The sequence below is a fragment of the Cyprinus carpio genome, chromosome B20, assembly GCF_018340385.1.
Source record: "Cyprinus carpio isolate SPL01 chromosome B20, ASM1834038v1, whole genome shotgun sequence".
NCBI lineage: Eukaryota > Metazoa > Chordata > Actinopteri > Cypriniformes > Cyprinidae > Cyprinus > Cyprinus carpio.
This window is the reverse complement of record NC_056616.1, coordinates 16,265,521-16,281,698: the sequence shown is the minus strand read 5'-3', so window position 1 is coordinate 16,281,698 and position 16,178 is coordinate 16,265,521. Positions and strand designations below refer to the sequence as shown.

The window sequence follows — 16,178 nt, the reverse complement described above, 5'->3', positions numbered from 1 at the left end:
GGCTATATGGGGAATCTTAGCAAGCCATTGCAGAAGATGCTCATAAAGAAAGCCCTCCACTGCCATCTAGTGCATTTATATCTAAATACTCTTCTTTTGGATTTTTTCATGACGTGCAACATCTAAAAAGGTTCACAGATGGGTAATTTATGTTTTCATGTATTTATACTTTTTAGACCATCAAAAGAAACCAGAAGAGGGAGAATCCATGATGGGAAAAAAAAAGCTTTTGCTCTGTCTCTTATGGAATGTCTAGATTCTGTCCTCACTGAGGATTCTTGCGAGTATCTATTGTTCCTTTCATCTGTCCATTAAAAAGGTGCAATTAAAAAACTGACACAAAGAGACATATTTCTGTGGCTTTCTGGCACCCATAAAAGCTCCTTTATCATGGTGCTCATCTTTGAAGGCTTGACCCTCCTGTCAGTTATTTTCATGCTTTTGTGAGGTAAACACTTACTGAAGCGCTGCAAAAATCTGTCGGAGAAGTGTTCCAAAAATACAAGACAGACATCACAGTGTTGATGAAGTACACCAGCATGTTTCAGAATACCTTATTTGCCATATTTAGAACAACCTTGAGAAAAAATTAATACTGTTAGGCAAATATTGGGCTAATTTAAACAACAACAATAGTTTTCTCCCAAATGCTGCTGGACTAAATGATCTTTATTAATTAAAACATTCAACATTTATTCTCAGGCATTTACCCCAGAGCATCTTTATTGAGAAATCAACTTAAGACTGTGTATTTAAAGTCTGATATTGCATAAACAAAGAGTGAGCAGAGGGTATAAACCAGGTTTTATTGCACCGAGCAGCTGGCCTCATACATGATAAAATTAACAAAATTAGCTTTGTGCTTATCAAATTCATCCAAGGTGCACATTGTGAACTGTCATTTTTTAGACAAGTTTAACCGAGAGTTACAGAACACTATAACGGTGAAGCTGAAAAAGTCAGTCAGGTAGTTAAACACAATAACTTTAGAAAACATTTAAACGGTATCAAATCAAATATTTACACCTTTAGCAGCAAAAAAAAAAGAAAAGTAAACGTGAACTGAAACATGATCAAAACCAATGTGCAAAACGGCAACAATTCTGTAACATACAAGTATGAGGAATCCATTTTAAATTGGCCACATTTCCCAAGCAGAGATAACATTCAATTGTCAGTATAAAAATATATATGTAAAAAAAAAGAAAAGAAATGAACACTCCAGGGTACGAATTAAAATACTCTAAATTTTTTTTGTTCAAGAAAAATCCTAAGCTGTGATTTCATAGTTTAAACTAAATAAAACAAAATAACAAATCAAAAAATAAGTCAAAAACAATTAAAATGAAATAAACAAGAAATAAAATTAACCTAATCAGAAGTTAGAATTCATTTAAATTGTAAATATTTGGGGGGGGGGGGTCAAAATAGAGCCATTTGAAACCCTGATAATGTCTTTGAACTGCCTTTTGCCTAGGGGCCATCAGCACTTACTGTAGGTGGACACAAAGACTGTCTGATTCCACACACACGCAAATGTCCTTGAGCTAGAACCAAGTGGTCAAATAAAAGGAAAGGGACAAATAATTAAGATGCATGAACTACAATTATGTGGGTGACTCAAAAAACAAACAGTCAGACTCAAAGGAACATTGCATTGAACTATAAAAATCAGTAGTGTCAGATCTGGACTTAATTAGAGGACTTTACAGAGGTGTGTATATATAATGCTATAACAGAGCATTCAGCCATGAATTAATGGCACCCCGTGATGCAGAGCCCTTTTCCACATGTAGTAGGTGGAACGAGGAGTAAGAGGAAAGTAAGACCGGAATTCTTTGAATGTGGGAAAGGACTTCTCTTCAAAACGTTGTTGCAAGAACAGCTTTGCTTTGGCCTTGAAATTGGCCAGTGCCACGACATCCATCACAAACATCTGTTCATTACTGGACCGGTCAGGCATAGAGTATTCAGGCAGTGTGAATTCAGAGGGACTAACTGTCTGTCCATTCAGGCAATCGATGGTCCCATCAAAAGAAAACATTCTTTGAGTTTTTATCTTTTCAAAGACGTTTGGCGAGACAACCAAGCTCTGGGATTTCTTCATGGCTTCAGGCTTCTTGGCTTTCCTGTTCAAAGAATCTCTCCAGAGCCAGTAGAAAGAAGAGGAAACCGAAGGGAACTTGAGCTTGAATTTGATGAAGGACATCTTTGACCTCAGGACATGCATTTTGGCTTCTTCCCTTAACGTTTTCCTCTGGTGGTACACCAGCCTCAGGCTTCTTTGTTTGCGTCTGGAGATCTTCACTCTTGGTGACAGCTTTTGTCTGTCAAAATTAGCAGGGGACACTTGACTTCTGGGACTCTGGGTTTTATCAGCATCTGAGCTTTCCTCGCTGCTACCTGAGAGCTCTTTGAAAGGCGTAAACAACATGGCTTCCCTCCTCCAATTGTAGTATGTGGATCTGGAGATGCCAGGAAACTTTCTTTTGAAAATTCTGTAGGGGAACGACGTGTTTGCAACAATACAGTTCTGCAAGCTCTTCTTCGCCTCTTGCATCAAAGCCACGTTTTGGACACGTTCCCCTTCCAGTTTCTCACATTTGAAGGCCAACATGCTGGCAAAGCTCCCTTGGCTGGGCTTGTTCTTGACTTCTGGTGAGGACCAGTAGTCCTGTTCAGTGCTATCTGCGGGACTCAGCTCCCCCGTGGAGCCGCCCGAGACACTGCAAGTGGACACAAGCTCTTGCTTCCATGCATAGTAAGTGGATCTTGGAATTTCTGGGAAAAGCTGTTTGAACTGGTTGAGGGGAATAAGCTTCCCTTGCTTGTAGGATGTCAGGAAGAAGTTTTTGGCCTCATACCTGGCCACCGATTTCTTGTGATACTCGAGGCTTTGCCTCTTCCAGCGGTAAAAGGTGCTCTTTGTGATGTTGAACTTGTCTTTGAGGTTGGAGTAAGACAGCTGGGAGTCCTGATTCAGAAGATCCAGGGACTTCACCGAGGGCATTCGCTGCTCGCTGTTGGGACTTCCGATTTTTAGGTCACTCGCATGAATCAAGGCCACAAAGTTGTGGGGTTTGAAAACAGAGCCTGCCTCCAAGTCACCCGACCACATGATGTGAAGGGTAAAGGGCTCAAAGTCTTTTGGCCATGTCCTTGGGCGAATGACTCGACTGAAGTAGGGCCGAATCTTTAAATTGTACATGGGATAAACCGAATAGATGTTGCACTGCAGGACAGATGCCAGCGCATACACGTGCCACATGTTTGCAAACGAGCCGGGGAAGCAGGAGGCCTTGACATCAGCATCGAAGATGGCTTCCAATACTTGAATCGGGAGATTGAGCATGTCCTGAGACTCCTCGGTGCAGAGGGAAAACCTAACTGCCTGCAGCATGACCTTCGAGTCAATCATACCACACAGGTAATATCGCTTCCAAAGTAGCATCTCCACCACAGTTCTGACCTTCAGCTCTAGACTCAGGCTCGTAGAGCCCACCAGGAGCATGCTAGCTGCATCAAACAGCAGGTTTCCTTCTCCTTTGCAGAACAGAGGAAGCAAACCCGTTGGTGCGTCTCCTGGGTACAGTCTGTGAGCTACTGCATCAATGCCCAGCCATGAAGAGATCTCAGAGCAGAGTGCTGTAGGAAGATGGAAAGGGGCCAGGACCTGTTCCACCTCCACAGCAACTTTAGTGAGGGCATCAAGACCCACACACTCTGTGGCCTCCTGCAGCTCCCCCAAGACTGAGAGCACCACCTCTGTCCTCTGAATCATGCCTACACAAAATAAAAAAACACAGCAAGAAACAAGAAGATTAGCATTAATACACTGATATATAGAGCAACTGCCAAAATGCATTTATTTTGTTTTACTGACAGATGTAAAATATATTTTAAGATATCGCTACTTCAGCAGAAGTGATGAAAGAAAAAACTTATGAAATTAATTAATTTAAAACATTTTTGTCCACTACAAAGAGTGATGATGATGATAATAAGAATAATGCTGATTAATGTTAAATAACAATGCTCCTTTGTAAAAAGTGGTTGTTTCTGCTGCAAATCCATACAAAAAATGTGACCATTAACCCTTTTTTGTGACCAAAAGAGAGTCTTAAAGAACAACTAGAGTTAACAACTATATACAATAAATATACAACTATATATACACACAAGCAAGTCTTGATTTCATGTTCATATTTTACAGTCATTTATTTCCTGTTTGCTCCTCTGAAAGTTGCTGAAGCAGCAAAAAAAGAAAAAGAAAAAAAAAGCAGCATTAAATATATTTATAGGGTCTTGCTCTGTATCATAGAGAGCATGGTCAGCAGCATACAGGCAAAACCCACTATTTTGAATAAAAAACCTGATGGATTCACATGATAAAATTGCAGGAAAAAATATATTAAAAAGGAAATAAGCATTTATTCTTATACAATATTTGCAAACCTCCATTAGATCTAACTGCGCATTTTGCCGATTATTTTTTGTAGATTCGCACGCATACTTCCACTGACTTTTATGAAAGCTTTTTAGAAATAGCGTTAAACGGAAACAATTAAAATGTACAGCATTACACAGAGAGGTCAGTTACAGGTACTTTTCCATTAATGAGGCTGACAATAAAGTCCAAACACGCCATGACACAGTCTCCGTTGCGCACGCGAGAAAGAAAAAAAAAACATTCAGTCATACGATACCTTTTCAGCACTTTCGTTACTTTTTATCGAATACGATGAATTAACATTTTTGTTAATTGTCTTTGAAAACGCCAATTTAGTGGATTTATCAAATCTAAATAACAGGAAAATACACCTAGGAAAATACGACTAAGAACACAAAACTGTTCTCATATCAACACGGAATTATTCCGAATAAATATAAACAGTACCGTACAGAGTGAACTATATTCAATCGAACAAAATTATATATAGCCTAAATACCTCACCTTGTTTTTTGCGTTTCTCCCCCTTGAGATTTAAATCAACTTTGTAAAGTAGTCAGGTGTGGCAAACTGTGACCTACTCTCAACTCCAGGTTTAATCCATTGTGTGAGGTGGACAGCGTGCTCATCATAGGTGACACAACGAGCGCAATCTGAATCCAAGCAGTGGAAATTTCACATGATAAGGGAGGAACCTCCCTCCAGGAAATTGTCAATCACTGAGTTGTGTTGAACCCCTACACACACACTCACACACCTATAGGCTATCAGTGGAAACACAATGGTTTTATACTAATAATAAGATACTAATAAGATAATAATGCTTATACTAAGCATCACAAAAAGTTAATAGTAGCAAAAAAACACACAATTTGACTAATTTATGAGCCTTTTAAATAGTGGGGACCACCTCACAAAACACATTTTGACATGAAAACTGTTCAGGTATTTTCCAAATAATTTGTCCATCACTAATATGAAGAAACCTGTATAGAGGCCTCATGTCATTTTCAGTGAGAAGTATAAACAAAGGCCAATTTTTTCAATTATCACAGAAGACAGCGAACGATGTGAAAGCATTTTATATGAGTTAATTTATTGGGAAATGTATAATATTAAAGGCATAGCTTGCAATTGCAGTGTTAACTATTTAAGTGTATTACTTTATTCTATGTACACTTAGAATAGGACAATACTGGAAATGAACAGTCTCTCTAGACAGAAGTTTGAATTGTAAGTTTGTTGCATAGTTTGGCCTGAAATGTTGGCAATTACTTTACAAAAATTAAAAGATCTTAAATATACAACAAAGTTTGAATACAGTCTATAGCTTCCTTGGTAATTAAAGTTAAGCTTCACTGTACTTTTGGAGTTGGCCAATTATCATTGAGGAATGCTGGAAATTTCCATTTCCATGGCTCAAAGTGAACTCCATCAGACAATGGCTTTGAAGTGTTCTCTTTCCATGCCAAAGCCTGGGGTCCAGTTTCAATCAGATGTAGATGGATTTTTTTTTTCTGTATACCTGGGGATGTTTAGTGTAGTTCTCTCTTTTAATGGATTAGCAGTGCCTTTTTTCCATTTTAACCAAACCCCCCGCGCCCCCGAACACAACATTTATCATTCTCAAGGTTCAGTAAATCCAGTAGGTATGCTATTTACTCAAACCTTTACCTATTTATTCATAGCGCTGTATGTGTGTTCATTTCACTAAAAAAGAAGTCAGACCAGCAGGCCACACAAGGTCAAGCTCACTCTTTTGTTTATTGGAGTTGTGCTAGAGCAGACAGTGTGTGCAAATGGCAGAAAGAGAGAGAAAGTGATCTGGGAAGGTGCATATCTGCCTCTTGTTTCTTCAACGTATCACTTTTAACACCTCTGCCTGCCCACCTTTTGCAGGCTTTTCACAGAACCTTTTGTTTCTACTGTTTCAGCCACACACCCCCTCCTGAATCTGCAGTCCAGTTTTTTGAATGGAGACAGCCTGGTGCCAGGCTTAAACAAATGCTGAAATGTTACTACAGCTTGTTTTTATTAATGTTTATGTCCATTATGTCCAAATACATTATCATTTATAAACTGTCTTAAATGGCCAGTCCAAAGGTTGCAACTAAAATAAACTTGAACTCTAAGTCAACCAACATGTTCATAATCCGGCCTGTGAGGCGCATCTTAAAAATAAAGGTTCCAAAAAAGTTTTTTTTTTTTTAATAACTTTTTTCTCTCTCTTTTTTTATTTTTTGGTGTGTGAAGTATATTGTATTAATCTAAAGAAGCTTCCTTTATTATAAAGAACCTTTGTGCAATGAAAATTTTCCATGAATGTTAAAAGTTCTTTGTGGAATCATCAATATCAATAAAAAAATGCCTTTATTTCTGGAGTGTATTGTAAAAATACACTAAATAAGTTTGATAACAGACGTTCTTGCTAAAATGTGGAGCTGAAATGTTGATGAGCCATTGTGGGCTAAAACACCTCAAGTGCTCTCTTTCCATCCTGTGCTTAAAATGCAAATGGAACAACATTGCGTCGGCTCCGGTAGTCTGCCACATGCTGAGGTTGTATGTATGTGCTGGGGTATGGGCCGTGCTTGTGTATGTTGGGGGTTCGAGGGGGGTCGTCAAAGATCTGTGGGACAGAGACAAGGAGAGTCTTGTAACCTTTTGTTCTTGATCTTGGCAGTGTGGGCTCAGGCACTGTCAAGAGCAAGCCCTTGACACCTATTGAGTAATCTCAACATGGGTTCTGCTAGCCAGAGCTTGCCTTTAAACGGCACTTCACCTCATTAAACACCAAATACAAACTAACATTCATTCATTAAATTTTATTTCCATATATTTATTTGTTTGTTTGTTTGTTTATAGTTATTTATTTATATTTTTTTGGAGGGAACAATAGGCTAAGATTTTTTTGTACAATAATATTTGTTTAACATATAAACATAACATTTTTCTTAAATATATACATGTATGTGTGTGTATTTTTTTGGATGTGATTAACCATGATTAATCGTTGCCCTGCACTAATTTTTTAAAATCCTTTTTTTTTATTTTTTTTTTATTATTATTATTTTTTTTTATTATTGTTGACATCACATCAGTTTTACTGTTTTTACATGGATATTTATATATGTTACACACACATAGTCTTCATTGAGATCATTATTTCCTGTAATGGGGGTTTGTTATCACACTTATAAATTACAGATAAAATGAAAATGGTTTAAATCCATGAAACTGAAGTACATCTTTATTGTGTATAGAATTAACAGTTTGTGAATATTTTCATATCACTTAGAAAGGTTTTATGTGTGGTTTCATTTCTCATGATTTCTCAGAATTGTGGTTTAACTTCAACTTAACCCTGATTATGACAGTAAAGCATACTTGCCAAATATGGACTACAACTAGCTCAAGGATGTGAATTTATACTTGAGGAATTGGATAACCAGCGTAGACCTTATATAGCAACTTGCTAGCAACTTACATGAAAAAAGTCAAAATTCACATTTAAGGTATGAACAGATTATAGAATGAATGTGAAAGATCCTTTAAACCATAGACCTTATTTTTAGTGTGTGTGTGTGTGTGTGTGTGTGTGTGTGTGTGTGTGTGTGTGTGTGTGTGTGTGTGTGTGTGTGTGTGTGTGTGTGTGTGTGTGTCAAAAACCTAAAAATTCACAAGGAAGCCAAACTTTTTGACATTGTGATTGAATGGCTCTATTGGGAAGTACTGTATGACAAACTGCTTATGTGTAAAGTTTTATGGTTGTGCTTACAGTATAGCTTTTACAGTATATTATATTAGTTTTGAAAACTATTCAGTCCTGACCGCTATTTTTCTGTATTACCTGCATTAAAATCAAAGTTGAACAGCAATCCAAGACACGTGCACAAGAGCCAAGACATTCTTTTTCTCTTTCAGTAACTTGTTTTGCTCTCAGTTCCCACAGTCTTATATATACACATACTGTGCAATCTGTTTGCCACAGATCAAAAATAAGACTGAACCTTTAGGTCAGATTCATTTATTTTGAACACTGATGTTCAATAGCAAATTGATTTATTTATTTATAGCCTAAATAATTACCAAAATATTGTTTAAAATAATGATTCACATGATCATAGTTGATTTCTGTTTTCTGTAGGTCTATTATTTATTTTTTTATTTACTGATATTCACTTTCTGTATAATTGTCATATACACAAATATATGTTTGTATAAATTTAATACTCCTAGCATTTTCATTTTGACACAACTAACTGATGTATAAAATGTAAAGGAACAGAGAACCACACTTACATGAAAACTCAATACTCAATACTATGCAAGAAGCTTTCATTTGATCATTGATCGTGTGTGCCATTTGCTTACATGAAAACCCAAATTCATTTTTATACCCCATTAGGTTACATGTTCCGCACCCTCAACCAAGTCTATGTTTCAGAGGTTGAAGTCCTGAATACTTACACTACTAAACAAAAACATTTGCATTGCCAGAAGTCAGGCAATCTAGTGTCAACACTTCCCCAGAGTTGTCTTCCTCAGAGTTGTCTCTGGTTACTAAAAAAATAATCTGTGTGGAAAAACATGTTGAGAGGTGTTAAACAGACAGTGAGTAAAAATGAGAAGTAAACACAATAAGATACATCAACTCTCTCATCTTCAAAAATCTTCAAATTTAACCATTCAGATCTTCAGCAGCTTTTATCACAATAACCAATGGCAATAGTACCTAGTTTGACAAATCACTTAACCATCGAATGACTTTTAATATGACAAATTGTTACAGTTGTAAAATAGTATGGTAATTAATTATAAACATACTGATATTAATTTAACTATTCTTTAGGTGAATGCACTAAAATCTGAGGTTTGTTATTATTTCAGTCATAGTGCAGTGCATCTGTTTGTCCAGCCGGTGGCATCCATGCATTTGGTGACTAATGTGTCAAAAGAAAAGCACAAATGAGCAAAAGCATTATTATTAAACCAGGCCAAAAATAAAAAAAATAAAAAAATAAATACAAATAAAAATAAAAAAAAATTGTGCATGCGGTAAATATTTGGCTGATTTTCCCCCATGATTAATACTATGCCAAACATATGATACTATCAACAGGCATATAACATTTTGTTATTATATCTGTCATTGTTTAGGTTGATAGTCCTATGAAATAAAGATGAAAACATTGTCTGAGATTTCGACAAATCACACTTAAACTGACGAAAAAAACCCACTAGTTTAGACTATAATATATGAAAACAACTTTACAAAAATAAACTGCAAAAAAGGCTACTGAAATTTGTCAAAATGCCTGTCTATAGTTGTCTAATGATTTATAAAGTTAGTGAAATAACAAGGGTGGTTGATATTTGTGACAATAGTGCGGTGCATCTAAAACGTTAAAACAGAATTAGAACAGAATGTGATACAGGTTCCCTTTACATTGAAGCATGTTCATGTCCATGTTATTTGTCCACTACCCAAACACAGTCAGGGGGATTCTGACAGCTTGACGTTTAGCTGTGGGCAGCGACTAGTTAGTGCGCACTAGTGAGACCCGCCTCCCTTCATCCTCGCTCTATAACACACGGTTCCCTCACTGCATAACACTGAGGCTGTCTGTATGTCCGTTCTCATGTCATTCAGCAGATGAATCACATTTTAGCACTGGTTCTGTTTCAGACGGTGTGAGACCGCTGTAGCCTGTATAACGTCACCGGTCCTCTAACAGAGCTCTGGAAACGTCTCTGCGTGGAATAACGTCCACACGCTACTGTCATGCTGGAAACAGACCGCTATCGTGGATTTGCAAGATTGGAGCAATGATGAATGAATAAAAACACAGCGACGTGGATAATCGACAAACGCTGTGTATCAAACCGAGAGCAGTTCTCTTGAATAATCCGTCAGTAACAAGCGTTCAAGACGGACGGCGTGCAGGAGCACAGAGCGAGAATCCGCGCGAACATGAAGGAACGGGACTTTATGCCAAACATGGAACGGGGCAAACCGGCCACATACACGGGAGACAAAAAAGCTAAAATGGCTGCTAAAACCAATAAAAAGTGGGTGAGACTGGCTACTGTATTCGCATATGTCTTGTCGGTGTCTTTGGCTGCTATAATACTGGCAATTTATTACAGTTTGATATGGAAACCGACGTCTGCATCTGTGTCTGGACGGTCAGATGTTTTGGTGACGGCTGCAGTTATGCCCATAAACACAAATAACATCACAGCAAGTGATGTACCAACCACGAACAAGATGAATAATACACCACTGGTCAGCCTGAAATCGACAGAGACCCCCACGTATGCCCACTCCACTTCTTCACATAGACAACAACACTGGGGTGATAATAAAGATCATGAAGGCCTTCTCAATATCCCCACAACAAAAACAAAGATTACTGACCCAACAGGAACATTTGACTCAGCGCACATTCATGAAAAACCAGGACGTTTTAGTACAGTAGAAGTTAGCCATGTGTCGAAAACTAGTGTTCTTGTAGCAGGTGCGTCAAGTGAACCTCCTTTCGCCCATGGAGCCACATCTTTTACTAAACAAAACGGCGGTTCTGGGGTCGGTGCCACTGAGGAACAGCCAAACATGTGGGATTCAGCCTCTCCCACAACTAACCAAGAATCTTGGACAAGCTACAGTGCGAGACCTGCCGTCTCCTCTTTGACAGAACGTGGTCTGGAATTAATGGAGGGCTCATCTCCATTGCAAGAGGAGTTGGTTACCAAGGACACCGAGGATGCAGCAAGTGGAGTGTGACACCAGATTATTTGTGTGGCACATAATTATATGACATTAACTGTGATGACTGTGCAGCGAGAGAAATAACAACTGCCAACGTGAGAGAAGAAGTCGTACAGTTTATACTGACTTTGTTTCTATTTAAAGGACGGAAACTGTGTTGACCTACCTGCTTTAAAAAAGCTTATTTAAAAGTTGTTACATATAAGAGTGCAATAGATGGGTTCCGGAAGTAAAAATCCCATTCATTTTCTGGATTGAGGAATTTAATTTGAACGATAACTTTCATGCCTTTTAAGACAGACCTACTGTGAGCTACAAGGTTGTTAATTGATGTTACAAGCTTTTTTATAAACCATCAGACTGTACTATTTTAACTTATTTTTTAAATAAATAATTGTTTATCAGCAAAATTCTTGGTTTAAAACTACATTACCCACAATTCTGAAAAGAAAACTTCACAAATCAGAGAATGGCATCAAGCAAATTGCCCCCAAAAAAGCTGTTTAGCATCCAATCATTGCCAAATTATTTCCAATCATTTTTAAATGATGTCATGTACGATGCTTCATTCCCATATTAACCCTGTTAAATATACAGTCTTGTACCATTTTGACAGATTTTCAATTTTTTTTTTGCTTCAAATCAAGTTTGTAATGATGTTATTCACCTTGTAGCTGGTTGATTTGGTTCATGGCTCTTCGATGAAGACTTTTAAAAAAATTCTATGTGAAAAATGAATGGGAAAAATACTTTCAGAACCAACGCTGCTGAAAAAATGGCCAGGCACTGTGGCATAATTCATTTGCAGCTAATCACAGCCATGCTAGTATTTAGAATAACAGAACAAATATGTGATATAGCTTTTATACAACAGTTCTATAAACCTTTAATTAATATACAACAACTTACAATTTAGACAAAAATTGGCCAGTTAGTGTGTATATCTCTTTCCAATGACAGTATCCAAAATAAGTAAAATTTAATGAAGTAGTACACGGACACAACTCCACATTCACTCCTTCTTTTCTAAACATAGACAAGTGGGGTGATACAAAAAGTTACAAAAAATTAAAACACAGTGCCGTTATACTAAATATAAAGTCCTGGAACACTTCTTCAACTCAAGGACAAAAACGAACTGTTGTATAATGGATTGATAAAGATTGTGGTTAAACGATAGGATCATGGTTCTTGAGATGTCTTTTTGAACAACAGGAAAATGAGCCATTCACGTCGCCAACGATGGACAGACATCCTTCAGTAGCGTTTATTTCATTGTATAGTAATTGTGAGCAAGTTAAACACTGTTTAAAGCAACTTAAAACACTTTGCTTATAGAGTTCAGGAATGCTCAGGAATGGAATATCTGTCTGAATGCAGAATACCTGGCAAGTAGGAAAAATTCACTGTGCAAACTCACCCATGTTAACATTTTAACTGTCTTTTATAAATCAGCGTGGGTTGAGCAAGATATATAATAACTGAAATATGATGTATGAATAAACAAATATTTTTCATTCAGTGCAATGATTATTAAACCAGAAATGTGTCCACCTTTAAAGTGATTGCTTGAAAGAAATGGAGTGGTTATGACTGTTTAAAATGGGCACATATTTGGGAATCAAACTCGTCCTGTATTATTATTATTATTATTATTATTATTATTATTATACAAAGCCATCCTTTCACTTTGAAAATTCCATGAATATGGATTTTTAATGATTCTGAATAAAAGAGGCATCAAATGAATAAAAGTTTGAAGAATTAAATAATGCATTAGTATTATACAGATTTTTGGTTCATTTTTATATCCATATTTCTATATTTATATTTTATATGGACAACAAGCATTATCATTCTTTTGTGCCGCAAAGTAATTTGTTTATGAACAATGTCTTGCAAAAGCAGTTTCTAGCCATTTTATTCTTGCTTAATTAAATTATTAGCTTCTAATTATATCATATGTAATGGTGGCCAGATTCTCTGAGAAATGTAAGACGTAAATTACATTTTGAACCATATTTTTCTAAGCACTTCAAGATAGCAGTAGGCCTGTGACAGTAACCAGATGTCTGCACATGTAGGCTAGACACTTATTCCCATCTCGGAATCATCAGTCTCTGTTAGAATACATAAAATGTAAGCCAAACTCTACAGATGAATCTCAGTTCATTTTATATGCTTATACACGTCAAACCATACAAATTATATATAGTTTGTATAGCAATATGTCACACTGTAAATGGCAGATTCATGTTTTATGGGACACAGCATTAGGGAGATGACACATGTAATCAGAGTGCTGTCTAAAGGGAATCATTTGCTTAATTAACACAGACTTTTACATCCCTTTCAACTATATTGGCCTCATAAACCAAACTTTCCAGTAGAACAAGATAAAACTTGTCCATCTAACAACAATAAAAATAGTTGAATTCCTGCTGGACAATCTTTACTAGTGATACTGGAAATTGTATGACTCTATGGTTTTAAAGTGACCTGAAGTATCCCTCAGCGTAAGTTTGTCTCTCTCACTGTGTATGCTCCAGCCATCAGTTGTCCATGGGGACTTCTTCATCACATTAAGCCTCAGCATTCCATTCAACCAAAAAAATAGCACTGTCCCTCAGCAGATTCCCATTAGCTTCAGATGAGCAAAGACTGTTTACGCCATAGCAATAGCAACATAAAATGCTACTTTATTTTTTTTTTACCTCTTAGCCCAATTTAAAATGTAAGGAACTGGACATTCCCTGCATATTTAAACATGGTGCTGTGGGTGACACTCTTAATTTATGGAAACATAATGCTATTTAGACTGAACCCATTAATGGAACACTTAAGTTACAAGAAAATGCTTTCTGGTGGTTGTAGTAAAGGAAATGTGGAATGGAAAAGTGGAGAAAACATGAATTGGAGGATATTTTCGGTCAACAAATGGTTCCCATGAAGTCAATAGGAACACAATTTTTTTGGATAACAACATTCTTTAAAATGTCTTATTTTGTGCTACACAGATAAAAGTAAGTCAGATGGGTTTGGAAGGACATGTTAGTGAGTAAATGAGGAGAGAATTTTCATTTTTTGGTGGACCATCCCTTTTAAGAATAGGTTGTCAGATAGTTTTTTCAAGTACACATACAAGCCATTCAGATATAATGTACAGATCTGACAAAGTTGACATGCACCACCATTCAAAAATCAGTAAAAAAAAAATTATTAATTATTACTTTTATTCAGCAAGGAAACTGATTGATCAAAGATGACATTTATAATGTTCCTGAAGATTTCTATTTCAAATAAATGCTCTTTCTGAAGAATAATGTGACACTAAAGAGTGGAGTATTGGCTCCAATTCAGCTTTGCTATCGCTGAAATATAATAGATTTTAAAATATATTGCTAAACTCAAACCTTTAAATGGAAGTGTAATTCTTCTGAGAGAGTTTCCATTTTAATTTACATACTCGTGTAAGGCCTGTAAACCTTTGGATGGCATGACAATGCTTATGAAATCTCCTGTGGCATCTGTGGCTCCTGTGCGTCTTGTCAATCAACGTCACTGTGAATGGCAGAGTGATTACACCTGCAGCATCATTCTGTCCATTCTATTCAAAGATTAAAATCTTATGCAATGTTTTTTCTTTTGAATCACTTTTTAAAAATCTTATGTGGCATGTTTCATTAGTATGTACCCTAGTTCACCTCGAATGGCCTCTTGTTGCCTTTGTAGACTGAAGTTCCTGAGGAGATTCTGTCTGCTAATATTTGTGGTTTCTACTGCCTGACATTTCGCAGGGGGTCCTCACAGGACAAACCACACACATATGGGATATAGAAACAATGGGGGAGCAGATGCCCTCAGAAGAAAGTATCTGCATATCACCCACAGGACTAGAATGACTGACATATTTCACCTCAAAGGACTCTTCTGTACATACATCTTTTAAAATTTGTTTACAGAAACAAAATGCATCCACCTTAACATTAAAAGGGTTTTAAACATTTTGGAACCAGTGTCCTAATCTGACCTTAAATCATACAGTGATCGAGAATTATGTAAACAGAATTGTTCATCCTGAATTTGGTGACCAAAAGTAATTGTGTTAACAATTTTCGTCCAGGTTATTCACAAAGTGGAGGAAATAGGACTTGGTGACGCAAATGTTTAATCTTATCAAATACCTTTAAGAGCCAGCCTTAATTAATTTCTACACTCATCATGCAGGCCAAAATAGATTACCTATTTGATATTTTTTCTTCTGTTGCAGTGGATGACTTTAATGCACTCCTCTGATGTCAGAATCATCGTGAAGATGTCATTAAATACACTGCAAACAATCAACATGCCCCCACCCCCCACACACACACCCATCATTACAGAATAACTACTTTCATCATATTTTTTCTCCAGCATCTGAGGTTCTTGGCTTATAATGTCAGTAACATTTTTAGCCAGCATGCATATGAAAGTGACTTTGCATTATGTCATAAACAGATGGCATGGGTCAGTTACCATTTTGAGAATGGTTTATGTCCTTATAAGGCAAAAGGCTCTAAAAGCTGTTATCTCACATATAGCACTAGGCTATCTGTGAACATTCACACCCACAAAGTGGGTCAAAAAGGACCATTCAAGCATGTTTATGTTCATGTAAGGAATGATGCTTATGTTAGGTTATATTCTTTTCTATAAAATATTTTTATTTTAGCTGAAGTCTGTTGAGTCCATGAATTTAGCTACATGAGTCAAGTCACAGCTCTTCATTCTAAGATTCTTTACACATTATGAATTGCCTCTGGTGTGAGAGGACAGATGGTGGGAGTAACAAATAAGGAGTAAGTGGGAAAAGCCAAATCAAACGTGAACTTATTCTGGCGTTTTCTAAAATCAAATTCAAATTTCAAAATAATAATAATAATAATAATAATATATTATGTATTTCCTCATGCATTA

At 36.7% G+C, this 16,178-nt stretch overlaps 2 protein-coding genes across 2 annotated transcripts; one reads left to right on the top strand and one right to left on the bottom strand.

The window, feature by feature from the left end:
* Nucleotides 1-785: 785 nt before the first annotated feature.
* Nucleotides 786-5,166, bottom strand: LOC109074818 (vertnin-like). Its single transcript, XM_042746999.1, has 2 exons — nt 4,955-5,166; nt 786-3,783 (listed from the first exon to the last, which is right to left on the bottom strand). The coding sequence occupies exon 2, from the start codon at nt 3,779-3,781 to the stop codon at nt 1,745-1,747; it is 2,037 nt and encodes a 678-aa protein (XP_042602933.1). The 5' UTR covers nt 3,782-3,783; nt 4,955-5,166; the 3' UTR covers nt 786-1,744.
* Nucleotides 5,167-9,956: 4,790 nt separating this feature from the next.
* LOC109074820 lies at nt 9,957-12,739 on the top strand. Its single transcript, XM_042747001.1, has one exon. It carries the CDS (start codon nt 10,425-10,427, stop codon nt 11,235-11,237), a length of 813 nt encoding a protein of 270 aa, XP_042602935.1. The 5' UTR covers nt 9,957-10,424; the 3' UTR covers nt 11,238-12,739.
* The last annotated feature ends 3,439 nt before the right edge of the window (nt 12,740-16,178 follow it).

Excerpts from the sequence above, each read along its gene's own strand:
- LOC109074818 (XM_042746999.1), bottom strand. The coding sequence starts at position 3,781 with ATGATTCAGAGGACAGAGGTGGTGCTCTCAGTCTTGGGGGAGCTGCAG.
- LOC109074820 (XM_042747001.1), top strand. The coding sequence starts at position 10,425 with ATGAAGGAACGGGACTTTATGCCAAACATGGAACGGGGCAAACCGGCC.